The following is a 19,096-nucleotide window of genomic DNA, read 5'->3' on the forward strand; positions in this document are numbered from 1 at the left end:
TGTTAGTACAGTCTGTGGCCAGCAGCAGCAACCCTTGTGGTTTCTCTACCAATTCTCTAAGCCCTCTTACCACGTCTCTTTTTTGCTGCTCCCATCTGGTCTTCTCCTTTGCAAGGAGAATTTCCACAATTTCCTTGTGAATTGCAATGGTGTGAGAGCTGTGCTCATCAGCTCTGCCCCCCTGCAGAGACACCGGGGGCACTGTTTGTGGTGCAGGTAAGGGAAGACTGCTCTGCCGTGTGCTGGCCAACTGTGGTCCTCAGGACATAGCTGGGTATGTGGAGATTGCCCACGAGATGTCCCTAGACGCAGTCCCCAGCCAGGTGACAGGAGCTGGGGGACTGGTGGGACCTCACTGACCCGCACTCACCAGGCTGCTTCCCCAGCTCCTCGGTGGTGGAGTTCCCATCTTTCTCTGGAGTGGCTGCTGGCAGAAACATGCTGCTGGGCATCATCACCTCAGGTGTTGTCACCTGGAGACGGGGAAGTAGGGATGTAGGGAAAAGAAAAGCACAAGGAAATATTTTTAACATCTTCAGTAGCAAAATTAGACACCAGTATTGTAAAGTCAGAGGCGTCACTTTTCATAGCTCACTGAAGACTCATGTTTATTAGACAAAGCTCACATCAGTCAAAAGTGTTTCTACAGTTACATTCTGGACATAATTAGCAGTGCACACTTGAAGAATAATCTTATTATTAATATTTTTCCTTTATGTAGAATTCAGACTTTGATCACTGACAATGTTTTGTCATGGGCTGTGAAACTTCTTGTGCAACCAATTAGGTAGATAAGTTGAAAGGCCCACCTTAAGCTGCTGAAAACATAATAAGGCCCCTAATTAAATCATACCTCGTAAAGTACACTGTAATCTTGAACTAGGGAGCATTGCAGCACTGTTTTCAAAGTGTATCGATGCAGGAAAAGGAGGGGCATGAGAAAGAAAAGTACAAATAAGGAGAGAGGTGACAAAGGAAAGGATGAATAAGGAAAGACTAAAAAGACAGCAAATTGTCTGTGAAATGAAAAGCTATTGGTAACCCTTTCCTTGCTCTGACTGCTGTGTTTCCTTCGCCTCTCTTCAAGTGTTTGTCTAGAACCTGCACCATCATTACCACTGCAGTACTTGAGTACCAACATTTTTGAAGAGCTGGAGATTTTGTGTGCTTCAGCTAGAGATGCTCCTTGAAAGAGTCAAATGCTTACACTCATCTTTTTCTGGAAAACCACGCTTCTTTGAGTTTATCCAGTCATACACACCAAGTACAAACCACCTAGCTAGCAGGCTGTGTGTGGCTGTTATCGGATGTGGGACAAGGAATGCCCTTTTAACCTTCATGGTCAGTATCTCACAACAACTGAAAAGCTGCCCCACAGTCGTTGTCTCAGACAAACCCGTGTCACTGTGACCATTCGTGCTGTATTCAAGCGCATGGTGCCAGAACTGGTTACGTGCCTGCGGCAAGCAAAGGCATCCCCACAGCTCCGCCTGCTCCCCTGCTGCTGGTGCTCAAGGAGCGTGCCCTCTCACCAGCGTGATGGCACTTGGAGAAACAGAAACCAACGCTGACTTGCAACGCTTACAGTGCTTGTGCTCCCAACCTCTGACTGCTGGAAGAGTGACACAGAAACAAGCACTCCTAGACAGGTATGTTCCTAAGCAAAACAAGCCTCTCTGTCCTTCTGCCAGACACTAAGAGGGCATCTGAACCGTGGATTTCAGAAGAGCGTGAGTGAGGCTGTTACCTGCACGCATGATAGCTTGCTTTCTGCAAAGTCAGGGACCACGACTCTGGCCGAACTGCATGAGATATTAACAAATCCATGGTGAAGCTGCAGCTGAAACCCTGTAAGCCTCTGTGCAGGACATGAAACCTTCTTTATCGACACACATGTCAAATCCAAACTGACACAGACTAGACCTTGGTTTAAGTGAATGAAAGCAAAAGCAGCTCAGAAACAAAGGTTCACATGAGTGGCTGCAGACATCCAAACTGTACCAAAGGGAGATGCTGAGCTACCTTGGTTTATGTGGAGGGCAGGTGCACGAAGGTAAGCACCGAGTCCTACAGACATCTGCAGGAGAGGCAGCTGACACTGATAAATCACGAGGAAGGAAGCTGAGCACAGCAAATTCGTTCCACCTTCTACTTTAACCAGGAGCATCTGACGGCTATGGGTGGTCAGGAGATGAGAAAGGTCACTGGTTCATTCACAGTGGTGGGGCTCTGAGGAGGGGGCCGGGCAGGGATGCTGAGGAGGAAAAGCATGAAGGAACTGTCCCTCTCAGCCTTGTCAGCAGGGAGAGTGCTTTCCTAGGATCTTTAGGAATTATGAAAAATAAATCACGAGAAATTAAAAAAAACCCCAACAGAGTAGAAAAAGAATAAAATTATCTAACACCTCAGCTGCACATCATTATAGAAAACTGTGGTCTTTTTATACGCATTACAGTAAGGCAGCCATCCCCACTACCAGACTCAGTACGACGGATCAGTAATTGTTTTCATACACTTTAATTAGAAAAACTCAGATGGCTATGAATAATAATGGAAAAGAGAGACTTTTGCACTTGAAAGGTTGAAGTCAATCAAGTGTGAATGACGGCAAAAAAGAAAAAAAAAAGACACCAATTCATCAGGCCTCTGTTGTCTCGCCGCGTCTTTAATCATAATTCCTGATTGGGATTCAAGAAGGCAGTAAGCAGCGGTTCTTTGTCTGCCTTCACCTTCCGTCAATTAACTCTCCCCGAAATATAATCATCAACCTCACATGCTCCTCTGCATCTTAATCTGGGTCTCCAAACCAATAAGTCCTGCCCTATATGTGTTTAAGTAATTACCTTTATCTACCTGCATCTCCACAGCCACAGTTCTCAACCTACTTCTACCCCCCCCCCTCCACAAAACGAAAGAAAAACCTATGACTGTGGTACATTAAGTTGCTACAGACACAAAATCCCAAAAGGCAAAAAGAAAAAGGCTTGGAGAAAAGTATGGGAAACTAGAAATTCTGGGTATGGATATAGGGCTGTTGCCTATGCAAGCAGTCCAGACAGCCATACAGGGCTACCCCTGCAAAGCACAACCTTGAAAATAGGGCAACTGATCTGGACCCTGCTTTCATTCTGTACCCATTCAGCACCACGCAGGTTTCTCCTGGAAGTGCTGCCCCTCTCTTCCATGCCGCTTCCTGGGCAGGATGACTGTTTCTTCATCCTCACGGTCCACCAACCAAGCAGAGAGCAGAGACAAAGAACAGAGAAAATGGGCTGCTCATCTCAAATTGTTTTGCATTTATACTGAATTCCAGACTCCCAGCTTTGAACTATTTGCCCTTTTACACTGCAAACCTGTTGGAGTATATACCTTGTATATGCTTCCTTGTATCTGCAGAAAATGCCTCCCATCTTGTTGCTGCTTTTAATATAAACAAATAACAGGAGTACTGAGGCAACAGGAAGGTTTAGGAGGGCATGGTCACCTGACAGATAAACGAGGAGTGGTGCTCTAAAACACAGCATTTTGTACTTCAGATGTATTTAAACGGCATTAACTGTTCTGGTGATAGAGAGGAACGTGTTTACCTTGAGCACTGTCTGTGTTAGCTCGTACAGTCGTTAAGTGCTCTCTACCTCCCTCTCACCTGAGCAGGCAATACCTGGGATGTAATCCTGGCACCCATCCTTGACTGCTCTAAGCCTGCATCTCTGGGCTTAGATTTCTCTTCAAGACCAACTGTTTCACAACAGCAACAAGTCAGCCAATTTGAACTGTTACTAAAAAAACAATCCTACAAATGTAACCGAGACGAATGTGATTTGTCTTCTTCCCTTCCACCTGTACATACTCTTTTTGCTCTGTTTAGTATTAAACTGTATTCCCTTTGCAGCTGCAGCCATGATATTCTGGCCCACAAGCCACCAGCAAAGCTTTCCAGCTTTCCCTCGCAGCCAGGTGTTACAATCCACGTCCATGCACGGCCCCGCAGCGCTCGGCCCGCACCGCCTGCTCGTGCAGCCCCCGTCTCGCCCAGGCCGAGCAGTGCGACCGCACGGAACGCAAACGGTCCCCTCGGACTGCATCACTCCTTCATCTTTCTGACCAAATGAAACTGAGGGATGGGGAAGGATCAGTGGCTCACCCTTATCTGCTCTTTCTGACAGCCCAGTGACTGGATACAGATATAACGATTGGGTCCTGTTTATCAGTACTTGGACAGCTGGAGGGGTACCCCCAGGAAGGCGCGGAAGCCCTGACGCTGAGCAAGCATTTGCTCTGAGCACTGCCTCTGACAGCAGCACAGAACCAACCAAGTCCCTGCCCCATTCGCCGCACCAGGGAACCCGTCCCCCCTCCCAAAACATCTCCTTGCAGCTTGCACTGGGCTTGGGAGTGCTGGCCCGAGGGCTTTGCTGCAGAGAAGGCAGTTACCTGCCTCAGAGGGTGGATGGTTGTTGGAACAAACTACTGTGCCTCCAAGAACCCCACCCTTCAGATGAAATTCAGGTCCCTTTGAGAAGATAAAGTTCCTTGGGTGAAGAGATCTACCTACATGCTTGGAAACCCCAAATCGATGTCCTGTTCTTTAAATAATGAAGTCCAGTGACTTTTCACAAAAACAAAACAAAACAAAAAACCAACAAGGATGGACACACTGTGTCTCCTTCCTCCTGGTCTCATGAACACCTTCAGCAGATGGCATATGCTCTGACACGTACCATCAGCAGCAGACCTACCTGTCACTGGTTTGGGGGACAAAATGCAAGTTCATTCCTCACAGGTGGCAACTGCCAGCAGTGACAAGCATGCCTCCTGCTACGACCGCATCTACGGTATTTTTAAGACAATGAACTGCAGAGCAGCTTAGCGGCACAGGCCTGAGGCTCAGAGCTGCATCACTCCTGCACTGGCCCCAGCAGCGTGACACAGGCATATTCTTGTCACGTCCAAAAAATTAATCTTCGGATGGCGTGAATAACCAGCTCCCTTTACACACTGGATCTGCCTTCTCTTACTTTCCTCAGGACAAAGTGAGACAATATGTGGACAGTCCATGTGGTTCCTCTGTAAATGGCCCAAGAGTGCTGAAATCGTGTGGCTTTGAAAAGAAAATCTCCAGAAGGGGTCTGAGGAGATACATTACTATCCCTATGTCCATGCAACCTAGGGGGAAATACACATGCGATGCAAGGTTCCCGAACCAGACAAAGGAGGTAATTTCCATTACAAAGAGAGAGAGAGGGTGCTGGAGTGAAAAGCTTCATTAGACTCAGAGAGGCAAAGCGATGGCAGTATACCAAGGTCACTTCTAATTTAGACCATCTAATTGGCAAACATGGCTCCAAATGGCTATCATCTCACAGGGCTCAGAATTAATGAAGCCCGATTATTTTCATTACCTTCATCCGAGATGGAGAATGAGACACAGAGTGAGAGGGAAAGGGGGGAGTAAGAGGGGGCGAGAAGGAGGGAGAGAGAAAAATTGAATGACAGCAGAAGGGAGAGCAATAAGAAAAGACAATAGGAAAGAGGAAAAAATGTACAGATAGCACGAGGGAGAAGTGGGGATGGCAGGGATGGGAAAGAATTACTCTTAAAGCAAGGGAGAAGAGAAGAAGATGAAAAGGCAGCCGAGAAGACGCCTTAAACCGAGGAAGAGAAAACTGACAACAGAAATGATGAGAGAGGAATGTGCAGAACGATAAAGGAGGCAGGGGGAGGAGGGAGCGCTCCCGCCACCGGAGGCTCTTGGGAAGCCGTCCCTTCTCCTGGTTTGAGCCCATCAGTCTTGTCAATCGACTATGCAGGCGAACTGCACTTCACCCTCATTAAGGGGCTCTCTGCTGAAGCGGCGCGGGCCCAGGACTAGCGAAGAGGCTGCTATGTGGGAAGATGGCGATCGGACCTGTTCGGAGCGGCTGCAACGCCACATAAACAAACTTGGCCTCGTTTGTTCGCCGGCCCTGTGAATCGGCAGCAGCAGGAGATGGGGAGGGACAGGCGAGAGCAGCCTGCAGCACGGTGCCAAGCAGCAGCCCCTGCCCCACCAGGGCCTTCCCTGGCCCCCTGCCTCATGGGGGATCACTGGAGCCCTGCCGGGCCCTGCCCCAGTGGCAGGGCTGGCGGGAGGACCCGCTCCCCGAGCTGCGGCTGCTCCCCATGGGACAGCCATCGGGGCTGCTTGTTGATATGAAAAGGAAGGGGCACGAACCACACAGATATGAGATGCTGAGCATAAGCAAGCAGCCGTTTCCATGGCAACAGACATATTAGACACTGCAGGTTCCTGAAAGGCGTCTGATAAGGTATTATTAACTGGAGCCTCCTCCAAATGCCGAGTGCAAAGACACTGTGTCGAAAGGGACCTGGCTCCCATTTACTGGGCTCCAATTCACTCTCAGTGGCACCAAGACCCAATTCCCATGTCAGGCTGAGACAAGAATCTAGAATACGCAAAATTAGGAACATTTGATGCTGCCACATTCTGCACAAGCTGTACTGATTTCACCAAATATTTGTCATGTAATACAAAGAAGAGCCATCTTCTTGCCCCACACGCAACTTGATTTGAGGCAGGAGGGGCAGTCTTCCTACCCAGACATAACTCTGGGTACCAAAGCAAACAGCTACCCAGGGCTGAGGGCAGTGGTAAGATGGAATAAAAAAGGAACAAGTGAGATGGTGAGCTCCACGGATAAGCCAAACTCCACATTTCTCAATAGAAGTTCTGCATGCTGCAGCAGCAGAAGGAGGTCCCACTCCAGCACAGAAGATGCAATGACCTAAGAAAACTGTCCTTCATACTACAGCAGTTGTTTTGGTCATGTCCTCTGGGAGGTGCCCCTAAGCTCCTGAACAAGTGACTTCTGTCGGTCTCTCTGGACCCTGGAGGACATACATCTGTGTAGGTGAAGTGGTTGCACTAGTTCAACTGTGCCAGTTTCTGGACTGTGAGCTCTGCAGACAGCCTGACTCAAACAAACCATCTGCATACCAGTACCGTGCATACCCTTAAGCAAACCGGTTGCGTGTGCTGGCATGGGAAAGGCGATCAGCTTCTTTTTACCGCTTTTATAAGGTCAGAATGCCTTCCATCAATTTAGTAAGAAGCTAACAAGATTTGATCGAATTCTCAGAAGCTACTTGCACACTTAAGCACCATCAGTTAAAACAGAGGTAGGTCTCAGAGGCCCGGGCCTTTGTGACAGGACAGTTACTTAACCTAGATGCATGTAGTCGGCCAGCAGAGCAGGGCTTCACCCGTACTCGAGCCTATGAGTATGGCCAGCTTTTAAGTGTTAGTGAGCTGCTGTTGCTCTTTTCTCAGAAAATCTCTGAATATTTTGTTATTCAGAGAGTGATGGGATCTGTCAGCTTGGCTGGATTTTTACATGTTTTCAGCTGTACTGCCCACTTGGGTACACAAAGCTCTTCCGGGCAGCTGCAAGTGCTTGGTCAGACAGTGGCCACTGCAACCTTCGGCATGCATCTTTGGCTGCATCTTCGGCTCCTGCAGAGCATGACAGGCCAAAGACAAAGGGCAGAAAAATGAAAGGACAGGTAACTCATAAAGCAAAGAGGGAAGATGAAAAGCACAAAGGTGTTTAAGAAGGAGACACAAGAGGACTGGAAGGGTGATAGAAAGAGAAGAGCAAAGAACGGTAACAGAAAAACTGGGTAACACTGCATGTGCTTGCTCAGACGATGCTACAGAAGGGGAGCTGACAAGAAAATGAGTAGTGTGACAAACATATTATTGTCCTCCATGATCAGGAATCAGCAAAGAAGGGAAAAACAGGCAGAAATGGGGTTCAGGAAAAAATAATCACAAAGAGGAAGAACTGTCAGGAATTAAAATAAACACTTCTTATACTTGGCAACAAGTTCTTAAATGCAGACACAACCTTGCCTTGAAGATTATAACAACAACAACAAAAAAAGTGTAGAAAACTGACAATACATCTGATTTGTGAATTTAGAAGGGTTTTTGAAAATGTGCCTTATTAATTCTACCTGTATCTTAGACTGACACTAACAAATGGAAAGGCACACTCATGTGAAACCCATGAAAAAGGAATTCATGAAAGAGACATTTTGGGACTCAAAATATTATTTACTGGAGCAAGCACATCAGTGCTGGAGAATGTGGTAAGCCTTTTATGAGCATGTCTGTGTCGTGATGGTATGTACAGGTCTTACAGAAGAGGTTTGGCAATTATTCATACTATCCCATGTGTGCACCAGTACCTGAGAGAGATCCTCCGTCAGCAGTGCTGAGGTAAAACAAGCCAGAGCACAAAACCAGTTCTCACAAATGGCAACTTGAACGCTGCACTGCAGATTTACTACTGTTCACCAAGTACTAGCTCTTAAGCCAAATTTTGGTCTCTCAGAGACAGCACTGAAGAAGGATTCCCAAGCTAGATGCTAAAATAATGACACAGGGCAACAAAAGCTTCATGCAAACATGTTAGTGCTGAACCACAATGTGTTGTCTGAAGTTTCCGCTCCATGTCAGAAGCTGCACTAGCAGTAACAATCACAACCTCCCCCAGGCACAATGTTGTTTGACAAACTTCTAGAAGCGGAGTTGTTACAGATTTTGAGATCTATATGAAGACAGTTAACTTTATTCAGTGGTCTTTCACTCCACACTTCGGTGGCGTAACGTCCTACTTCAGAGAATTTTAACTGCGTATTCTTAAATTTTAGTTTAAAACCAGGTATTTCAAAACATTTTAAAGATGGCACTTGAAACAGTAGCTGTAATATTCAACAATACCCCAGTAGCTGTAATATTCAACAATACCCCAAGGTTTCACCTTCCTTGGGTCAGCATTGATGCATCCCTTGCTTGTTACCCTGAACGAAGTGACTTGTTACAGAACAAAAGCATTGCCATTTTGGATGGAGTGATTTCTCACTGGAATAACAGATTCAGTCTATCTCATGTGACCGTAACAATGATCCTCATTAAGTGAACAAAGTGCAGAACATGGGCTGCACAACAGGACTATCTCCCCAGCACAATGTGAAAGTGCCAAGGGAAGCTACTCTATTGGTTCTTAAAATCATATTTTAAGCAGAAACCTGATACCTAATTTCCTGTAATGTTACCTTAATCACCCTGGCTGTCCTCAGAAGTGCTAATCAACAAATGAGCACCTTCTTTCTCTGCAACTGGACCAGCACAGCGCATCAGCTGCTGCATCTCCCAGAAGCTTCTGTGCAAAATGCAGTCCCATGCAACGATGTCAGTAGCTAAAGGAAATCATGTTTATTTCAATCTCTTCACAAGGAAATTACTCAGCACTCCATTATTGCCAGTTTCCACAGTGCTCACGCACAGACAAGCTAAACTCTGGAGATGAAACGTGCAGGGATGGGAAAAAAATAAATGACAGAGTGCAGACAGATGAGGGAGCTGCCCACAGCGGCCCACTACAGCGAACTTAGCCTGTGCAGGTCAGGCCATGCCTTCACTCCTCATATTTCCTAGGAAGGCAGCAGACATGCTTCACTACGCAGCGACTTACCGTCATGATGAGCTTCTCAACGCAGTCAGGGGACACACTGTGCAGATGAGTGAGGTGCAGCTGCAGATGGATCTTGTTATTCAGCATGTCCTGGCAGAGCGGGCAGCGGAGCATGGGCTGCACTGAGTGCTGGGTCATGGCGTGCACCCGCAGCCGATTCACATCGGTGTTACTGTACTTGCAGTATGGGCACTGGTACATCTGCAGAACAAGACAAGGAATTGTGCAATTGTTACGGCAGCTGCTTTCCTCCTTCCATTAGATTTCAAGAATTTGATGCCTTCTCCTACAGCCAGTTATCACCTTTCACCCTCCTTCTTTTCTTTTATTCTTTGCTTTTGGCACATACAAAACAAATTGCCTACTTGTAGATGCACAAAAAGCTGTGTTCTTCTTTCTTACCTGCTCTGATTTGGTCTCCTCTGAAGTTTTTGACCATTTAAAGGAGAGAGGTGACTCAGAGCTGCTGGGAAATGATATTCGTTTAGAGGATGCTGGAGGCTCCGTCAGCTCCTTCTCTGCCTGGCTGGCTGGTGCTGCAACAAGAAGAGATTTACATCAGGACATCCCCAAAGAGGCTTAAGTTGGATGAAGACAGCATTTCCACTTACACTGCTTCTCTTTCTTGAAACACAAGCCACAGAGCTGGGGGAAAATGAGTATGTGCACTAACTTATATCCTACAAAGCATGCCTGGACAAAAAAAGTTCCTTCTTGATTATCTTCCACAGAAAGGGAACTGTGTAATTTACAGCTAGAAGCAGAGAAATCACAGCTACTTATGTGGGTTGCTTACAGCCTGTTAGGCACAGAAGAGATTTTTCCCGTGTTTACATCTGACACACAAATGCTTGACCAGATGTGAAGGCTGATGTGTCATTTCCATGAACAGTCAGACAGATGAGACAAAGCAAAATTCACGCTCCTAGCTCTGAACACCTGAAGTTTTGCATATAAACAGTCTGGGAAGTGTTTGCTGTGGCTGTCGACACAATGGCCTTGCAGTCCATGGTGGACGTGGTGGCATGTTGTCCCAGAAGGACAGCACTGGCTAGCTCGGCCCATGCACTCGTCTGAAGGTACTCCCTAGCGAGCGGTCCCCGCGGCAGACTGCCAGCAGGACCCAGCCTGCAGCCAGGGCAGGACAGGATCCGGACAACGACATGCTGCAACCAGCTGAGGAAAGGCCACTGGATTTGAGCAAAACAAAAAGAGGCAAAGGAGCCCAGAAGTCAACATAAAAACACTTTGCAAGTTGAGGCACTCCGAGAACACACATCCCTGACCTTTACCCCTCCCCCGAACCCTGGTAGCCTGGAGTACATAAATTTGTGGGACATCTATTATTTAAAAACTGTAAGGACAAGTATATTATACACAGCCCCCGTCTCCTCCTCCCTGAACACACATTCATAACAGTACTTTAATCTGTCTCGAATCGACTTCAAACCCATTTCGCCCTTAATGGGAGTTATTCATTTTCACTTGAAAGGTAATATATGACAGCTGGATATTTAATATGATGGATTGGCTGCCGATTAACAAGGCACTGTAGCATTCTTAGACCAGTCCCCCCATACTCTTCTCCCTTTCTCTTATTCTCTTTGTGAACTCACTGGTATCTGCACCTTGTTTCAGAAGATGCAGCCTGAGTAAAATCCTGTTAAACTGCTTCCTTCCCAAAGATCCTTCCATTTTCTGACACAAGATTTATTTCAGAAGGTACCACATCACAGTAAGAAATACACATTCACATTTCTAACCTCCTCCCCTGCCAGACCTCACCTCTAAATGTTCAGTCAAATAGAAGCAAACTAACTTCCAGGAAACAAAAGACAGGTACTGCACGTGGATAACAACATCGTTAGAGGGAGGCAGGGAGAGGAGGAGCTCTAGTAATACTCAATTTCTCCTAGAAGACTTGGCCATGCCAAAGCCTGCTTAGCAGTGATTTCCTTCCCTGGAGTTCTGTGGTGCTGCATGCTTGGTATTTTATCCCTGCCTTGTTACACAGCCACCATGCAGCCGCAAACCTGGGCAATGTCTGAAACCAAAAGCACAGGACCCCACTGTGCTGCCAATTCTGTTAAAAAGTCCAAACCTTGGGTTTCTTTGTGTAAATCAAGCCTGTGATGCAAGGACTTATGGATGCTGTAACGCAGATCCTACTCTGCTCTCTGTGCAGAATGACAGGCTTTCATTCAGGTCAAATCTGCTGGCTGAGCCCGAAACTTTCATGGGGCTGAGAACTGAAAAGTCACTGAAAATGTCTACAGAACCCAAACCGGCCTTCTTTGCTTCCTACTAATAAAAATATCCTTGGAGTGTGAAAAACACAGCTCCACCCCAGACCCGTCAAGGAAGGCAGAGGCCATTGCCACAAGCCAGCTCCGTGTCTGGCCGTGGACCACCCTGCTTTACATGCCCTGCCTGAGCTCTGCATGATATGAGTGGCCCCAGTAAGGCGGTCAGCTGCTGCTGCTGCTGCTGCTGACCTTGTCTGCTCCTGGGGGGACCTCGAACAGGGACACGCCAGCCCCCACCAGGCAGCTGGGTGTTGGGACCAGCACACGGAGACCCGGGGCCTGCCGGCACGCAGCCACGGGAGCTCTGCTCCTGCCCCACATCAGGCTGGTGCTAGAGCACTTGTGTCTCCTATGTGCTATGGGCATGTCTCTCTGAGGTTTTTATACGTCAAATGCCACTTCAAACCCTTGGTGCCAACTGCTCTGCAGAAGTACCAAGGAGTGCTGCAGTGAGCCATGCTAGCACCAACAGCTCTGCAGCAGCGGCAGGGGACACAAGGGATGACAGGAGAAATCTCTGGTAACGTATATGGGTAACCTTCCCAAATAAAGGATGAAAACACTCCCAGTTTTGGAAATGGAGTGAGAACCACTAGAAAACTGCAAAACTGCATTAAAAAAAATCTGACCTCCTAAGGCTCAAGCTTTGGCAACTTACAAAACCTCTGGTGGCCCCATCAGCGCTAGGACCTGTGTAGTGCACAGCAAGGTACAAGGAGCTCAGGGAGCCCCTTGTCCTTATTCTGTGCCACCAGCTTCATTGTGCACCATTTCTAGCAACTCACTGATGTGATGTTTTCAGGTGCAGTCACTAAATTTAGTAACCCAACTGCAGACAATTACCCTGTAGTTGCTGAACACTACCTATAACCTCTAAAATCATGACTGTATTTTCCTATTTCCTTCCTGCTGGGAAACAGCCTGCTTAGAATTAGGGAAAAGTAAAAGGCAGTTAAAATTTACTTTTATTTTCTGTCTCCAAAGTGCCCACTTTTACTAAGTGCACTTCATCTGTCCCATAACTTTAATCCTTCAAAATCAGAATTATAAATGATTGTCCAGCCCCCAGAAAAACTGTTTTGTTCCGAAAAACACATACTGAATATTCCTTCTAAGTATGATTTTTTGAGTTGACAGCTCAAATGGGAATTTTAACTCCGAGACCAAAGTTTACTGTTGATAAACAGCCAAATACACTAAGTGACACATTCAGTCCACATCACAGATCAGAGGAATTAAGAACTCTCTTCTATCTGGAGAAACGAGGACACGCTGCTCCCACCCGCTCTGCAGACGCGCTGCGGCTGCCTGCCAGCTCGCCGGCAGCTGTGTGGGGCCTTTGCACCCCTGCCTGCAGTGGACTGGATGGACCAAATGTCCCGGACTGAGGATGTCAAAAAGGCTTTGCCTCCAACCGCAGCTCAGCACTGGAGAAGGTGGAGCACGGTGTCTGTGCCCTAATTGTGTGAGATGAGGCTTACAGGTAAAGGCCTTGCAGCAAAGAAGGAATTTGTGCTTAAGGTATGATGTGTGACAATTTACCAACTAGTACTTTTATTCTTTTGACTCTTTGAGTGGATTTAGCTCAGACTGGCTGACCTCAGAAGAAAATCTGCATTTCTCAACAAATGCACTTGAAAGCCAAGTGCAGCAGGACAGTGCTGCTGCAAGCACACTGCCCCACCGGGGCACTCTACAGAGCCTACTCTTCCCATGCTTCCTCAGGAACCTCTGCTTTTCAGCAGAGAAAACCTCCCAGGTGTTATTTCATAGATGAAATGGGATCCTTTCTTTTGCAAGGTCCAGAGGTAAAAATGTAAGTGTCCCAAAAAGCTGACTGCTCTCGATCCTGGTGGACAGGGAGTCACCACCCCCAACACCCAGCCATCAGATTCTTTCAGCTAAAGTACCACTGACAGCCCCTTCATCTAAACTTCCATCTCCCAACCCAGCAACATAATGGAGAAGCCAATTAAATGATTATTAATTCATGCTGCTTTCCGTAAGCCAGAGGTTCTCATCTCCCTGCATTCCGTAAACCAGCCTGCCACTTGCCCTAGAAATTTACAGTGGGGTTTCTGCTATCTCCATTGATTTAAAAAGCAACACCCTCCCCCACATCCAGCCTACTGAAAAATCTCTCCTCCTCCTAAGTTCAGCAGCCAGTCTGGGAAAAAGTTTTCGACTGGACTGGGGAGCTGTTTTCACCGACCGATGGAAAATAAAATTCCATATTTGGTGGCGCCTCCCTCCCCAGAGCTCTCCCTGACGTTTTCTTGGAGCTCCTACTCAGCATCACGAGCCTCTGGGCCAGACAGACCTGCCTCCCGCGTCTGGACACCCCCGTGGCTGGAAATGCCACAGTGACAAGCGTCGCCACGGCGCAGGCCTCGCCGAGGAGCATCCTTAAAACGGCTCTTGCTTTCCTCTGGGAACTCTGAGAACAGAGAGGATTATTTTATCTGTTCTATGCTCGCATGGCCTTCACCTTCTTATCTGTGTAGAACGAGCGATGGGAAGGCCAGGCCCTGTGGTCCGGACCTATCTCCACAGCACGACGAGTGGCAGCCCAGGAGCCTGGAGTGAAGCTGCACCGTGCTTCAGGCTCAGCCTTCCCCTCAGACAGCTGCTATCCAGCAGAAACACAACTGGCATTAATACGGCAAGAATAAATATGAGAAAGTAACTCCACCGAGAGACCCCAGTGACACAAAAGCTGTGAGAGCACAGCTCAGGCTTCCCAGAAACAGCATTTTGGTGTATAACACTGCTACAGTGCTGCCTGTTTGTTACTTCTTGTGTTAATAATATATGGTTGAATGTTTCTCTCTGAAACGCTGTCTGTTTACATTCTTTATTCCCTGAAGGTACCATTCGTTCTAATAAGATGTTGTAGCCATACTAACAGGACTCTATATTGCCTGTTGCTCTACAGTATTTTTTCAAACCTGTGTTTGATAAATAACGTGATTGTATGATAGACAGAAGTAAATACACAGAGATTTGCAAGCACACTTTTGTACCCAGACCTTTATTGTTGCCTTTCGGAAGTATGGCCCTGAAAATGGCCAAGTAATTTGTTTTTCTAATGCTGTGTCATACCTTGCAGCTTGCAGTAAGCTTGAACAACTGAATTATTATAAAATATTCATATGACAGTACCCAGGAGCCCAAGCCACCACAGAACTCCTCAGCACAAACACGGGGCGCCCAGAAAACGTGGTGCAAGGTGCCAAGCAGCACAAGCACACATGGAGGGGACGTGGAGACACCTTGTCTGCCATCACGACCACCACAGACCTTCCCCACTGCCCTGCAGATCAGCAGAGAAGCTCTTGCTCCCCTTGGCATCACACCTGGAGGCTCCTGAAGGACCTGCTCTGTAAGCTGCTCTACAAGGTGCTAGCTTGTGAGCAAAGAACAAAGGTGATGGAGGAGAGAAAGTGGTCTGCACCAGCTGGGTGAGAGATAGTGGAGCAACAACACAAATAGCCAAGTTATGGATCAGTCCCAAAGGTTACAGGGAACCTGACTGTGACCCAGGGAGTAGATCGTAGGAAATCACCCTAACTCACGCACAGCAAGACCCCACGTTTGCAAAGTGGTACCCTAAAACACTGAACTTTTTCTTCCAGGAACGATGTCGAAGACTACATGCTTAGAACTGTGGGAAATCATGTTTGTTTGTTTTAAATTACAAAGGAAACAAGAGATAATCTTTTATATTTACTGATTTTTATGGTTCTTGAACCAGCTATCAATCTGTGTGAATATTACTGTCCAATTGAAATGAATAAATACTCCAACTAACCTACCATGTGAGTCCATATCAACTAATTTAATAAAATCAATGTGTTGAGCTTGGGAAATGGTACAAACAACAGTAATTTTAGTAACTCCTTAAACGCAGCAAGGGAGGGATGAACAGTACTGCCAGGCAGCACAGTTACTGCGGCGAGCAGGAACTACCAGCGAGGAAAGAGTGTGAACGCAGAGCGGAGGCTCCAGTGACGCAGGCACAGACTCCACTTGCTGAAGAACCAAAAGTATCTGAAAACAGCAAAGCAAAGTGGGAAGGAGAAAGAGGAGGCACAGACAGCCCTGTTTATGGCAGTGCTTTGAAAGGCTCCTCTACGACACAGCAGCTTCGGAAAACAGCAGAACCATTCATCCATCAGCACTGCTGAGATGGCCCCTCAGAGCTCCCTCGTCTGTGCTCAGATCCAAGGCAGTGTGGGCTGTTGCATGAGCAGGTTTTCCTGTGTTCTGTCACTGCTGGGAAAGGAGCAACCGTGCTTTGCAGTGGTAAACACACGTGGAGGTGCTTTCAGGATTAACAACTGGCAAAGGCAGCTGTGAGCCTGCAGGGGCAGCTCACTTTTAGGGTCAAGATGCACCATTTGTCCCAGCTAGAAGCCACTCTCTGTTCCACTAGTACCAGATTGGTAATTTTGCTGCTTGTTATTTTTTAAGTAGCCATACTTTGCTAGTATAAACACAAAGAGAAAGTTCAAAAGAGGCACAAAAATGATAACGCTGATTGCGAGGTAGAATGAAAGATGCCACGCAGGTGGCAAAGCACAGCAGCTCCCGGCTCGGCCATCCCCTGCAGCAAGGTGTGAACGCTGCCTGGTGGAGCAAGCCCGGGGCACAGCCAGGGCGGAGGCGCACAAGGCAGCCGAGCCATAGAGGTTTCACCAAGGCTGGGCACCCGGTTTGCCCCTTTCCTTCTCCCCTGGGTGTTTCTGCTCAAGCTCTGCTACCTGTGGCTCAGCTCACCCAGCGCTCAGAGGCATGTGGCTGGGGCGTGCAGTGCCAGCGAGGTTGGTGCCCCTGCATGCACCCTGCTGTGCCATGCCATGCCTTCTTGTGCCGTGCTGTGCCCTTCTGTGCCATGCCCCTCTGTGCTGTGCTGTGCCAGGATGGCACAAGGGACATGTGGTGGCTGAGCTGGCTCCAGCTGCCAGGCCTTGCAGAGCATCCTCGCGCCTGGCCCCGCGGCAGGGCCAGAAATATGGGGCACTGCTGGTGCCATGGAGCAGAGCCACCACTGAGCCATCACCTCGCCTCTGCTTCCATAAAAAGATTAGAAAAACAGCATCTGCTGGCAGTGCTAGAGCCAAGGGCTGCCCAGGTCTGAACCCTATGCACGTGACTTGGGGACAGTTTCCAAACGTGCCCTGACACTGAGACACCAGGCCTTGATCCTTTTCCTCAGTTTGAGCTAGCACCCAGGAGCCATTTGTGCTTTGTAAATCCTCAGGAAAAATCACAATTACTTCGAGTCTCTCCATCCCCATTTTAGGTTTCCTGTGCACATAAGCTAGGGTCGAGAGATGCTCCATCACGTCCTCCTGCTCTGTCCCCCTGGCTCTCTTCCTTTTCTTTGCCCTGGTCCTACTGAACATTCCAGCCATTAAGTGATCAAAATCAGCCATATATTAAAAAAAAAAACAAAACAACAAACTGAACACCCCCTCCAAAGAGTATGGGGGGAGGGGCAGTAATATATTTCCGTCAGGATGTGCCTGACCTGTTTTTTTCAATTTCAGTAATTAGAAAGGCAGTGGGCCTGTAGGAATTATTCATAAACTGCAGGAGCTGTGCAGTATACATTTATGTTAAACATGTCAAATCCGATTGAAATCATGCCTGCCAGCACCATACTCCATAAACACACTTTTCTGCAACAATTTCCCAGCTCTCGGCAGCCCATTAATACCTCCTTTAATAGCAATCTACCACGGATTCGAATCAGGGACGCTCCATTGCACTAATTGCTCTGTGTTAGGTGAGCATCATGGATTTAAAAAAAAAAATCATTAAAAAAAATAAAAGCCCTTCAGGCTAGTCCTCCAGAAATATTTCATTTCAATCCATATTTTAAGTAGAGTTTGTTTCTTGTTTATCTGAGAAAAAAAAAATCTGATATTCTACATCTATACAAATGAGAGTGCATTAAGAAAGTCTCTTTCATAGCTGGGTCACTGCAGATTGAAGTGCTTCTCGCTAGTTAAAAAATACATATAAGCCTCACCCTAAACCTTAAAAGTCTCACACTCATCTACACTGGTCTGATTCAGGCTTCAGCTAGAAACCGATGCATTGAATACTAATCATTTACTTTTTGACTTTAAAATGGAGTCAGGAATAGCCATGATTTCTTTCATCTTTGCTGGCTTGCTTGCAATAAATTGCATGTTAGTCATGATGAGATAATTTCGAAAGCTCAGACACTACAAAGAGCATCCCCCTGCTCCAGCACGGAGGTGGGCAGGTTCCTTGAGCAGAAGGAGGAAAGCAGCCTGAGGAGCGAGGGGCTGCCCTGCACTGTGCTAAGAAACTGCTTAATCCCACTACCGGAGAGAGAGCAAAGAGAGAGCAAACAGGTCTGTCCAGAACCAGGAAACATAAGCCATTTTGTCTACATGGAGTACTTCAGGAGGCACAGAACAGTTTTAGTTTCCACGAAGCGCTGCTGCTGCCTGTTTCAACTTCAAGGGAACACAGGCAGCATGTGCACTCCTGAAATCAATCTGCACTGCGCTCTGGCCAACTCTTTCAGGAGCTATGGAGATGTATGTGAGAAGCTAGTAAAAGGAATTCTTATTTGAGATGGAGTTTTCCTCATGTATAATTTAATGGAAAATATTACCTAAAAATGTTTTTGCTTAAGAATATTCTGTTCTAAAATAAGTACAAAAATGAATTGATGAATTTATTTTGCAGCTGAAACATTTTGGCAAATTTACAATGAAAGCAGAGGTTTTTCCTTTCAGTGCAAACACCAATACCAGTACAGCCTGCCACATACATATGTATGCACTGTAAAGCAGTCAAACAAACCTGACTCATCACTCGCTCGTCCATGCCAAAGGAGCTTGGGCAGACATACAAACCATTTTGTTAGAGATCTCACTGAGAAAGTGGAAAAATGACCATGCTTGTACGCAGTTAGGAAACTGAGGCACAAAAGGTGAGTAAATTGCTGAGGAACGTAATGATCAAATTGCTGCACGATGAACAGAAAACAGGTCTATCAACCTCCACTTCAACACACTGCTCACTGGCTTTGAGCCCGCACTCCTTTCTCACCTATCTCCCACTTCCACAGAACTGCAGTGCTCAAAGGCACCTCTAAAGGTCAGCCAGCCCATCCAAAGCAGGATAAACTGTGCCTGCTTCATTCCTGACAGCAGCTCGTCTAATCTTCTTGAAAGACCTCTGAGGAACCTTCCCAGAAAATCTACT

General features: G+C 47.1%; 1 protein-coding gene across 8 annotated transcripts in view; it reads right to left on the minus strand.

Moving 5' to 3' along the window:
* Positions 1–19,096, minus strand: part of ZFHX3 (zinc finger homeobox 3) — a 166,019-nt gene that overhangs the window by 16,293 nt on the left and 130,630 nt on the right. For all 8 annotated transcript variants that reach the window (XM_038185561.2, XM_027466394.3, XM_038185565.2 and 5 more), the window contains 3 exons: positions 9,942–10,075; positions 9,540–9,740; positions 371–473 (listed from right to left, as the gene is read on the minus strand). In XM_038185561.2, coding sequence (XP_038041489.2) covers positions 371–473; positions 9,540–9,740; positions 9,942–10,075 — 438 coding nt within the window. The remainder of the gene's footprint in view (positions 1–370; positions 474–9,539; positions 9,741–9,941; positions 10,076–19,096) is intronic.

The sequence above is a fragment of the Anas platyrhynchos genome, chromosome 12 (assembly GCF_047663525.1).
Source record: "Anas platyrhynchos isolate ZD024472 breed Pekin duck chromosome 12, IASCAAS_PekinDuck_T2T, whole genome shotgun sequence".
NCBI lineage: Eukaryota > Metazoa > Chordata > Aves > Anseriformes > Anatidae > Anas > Anas platyrhynchos.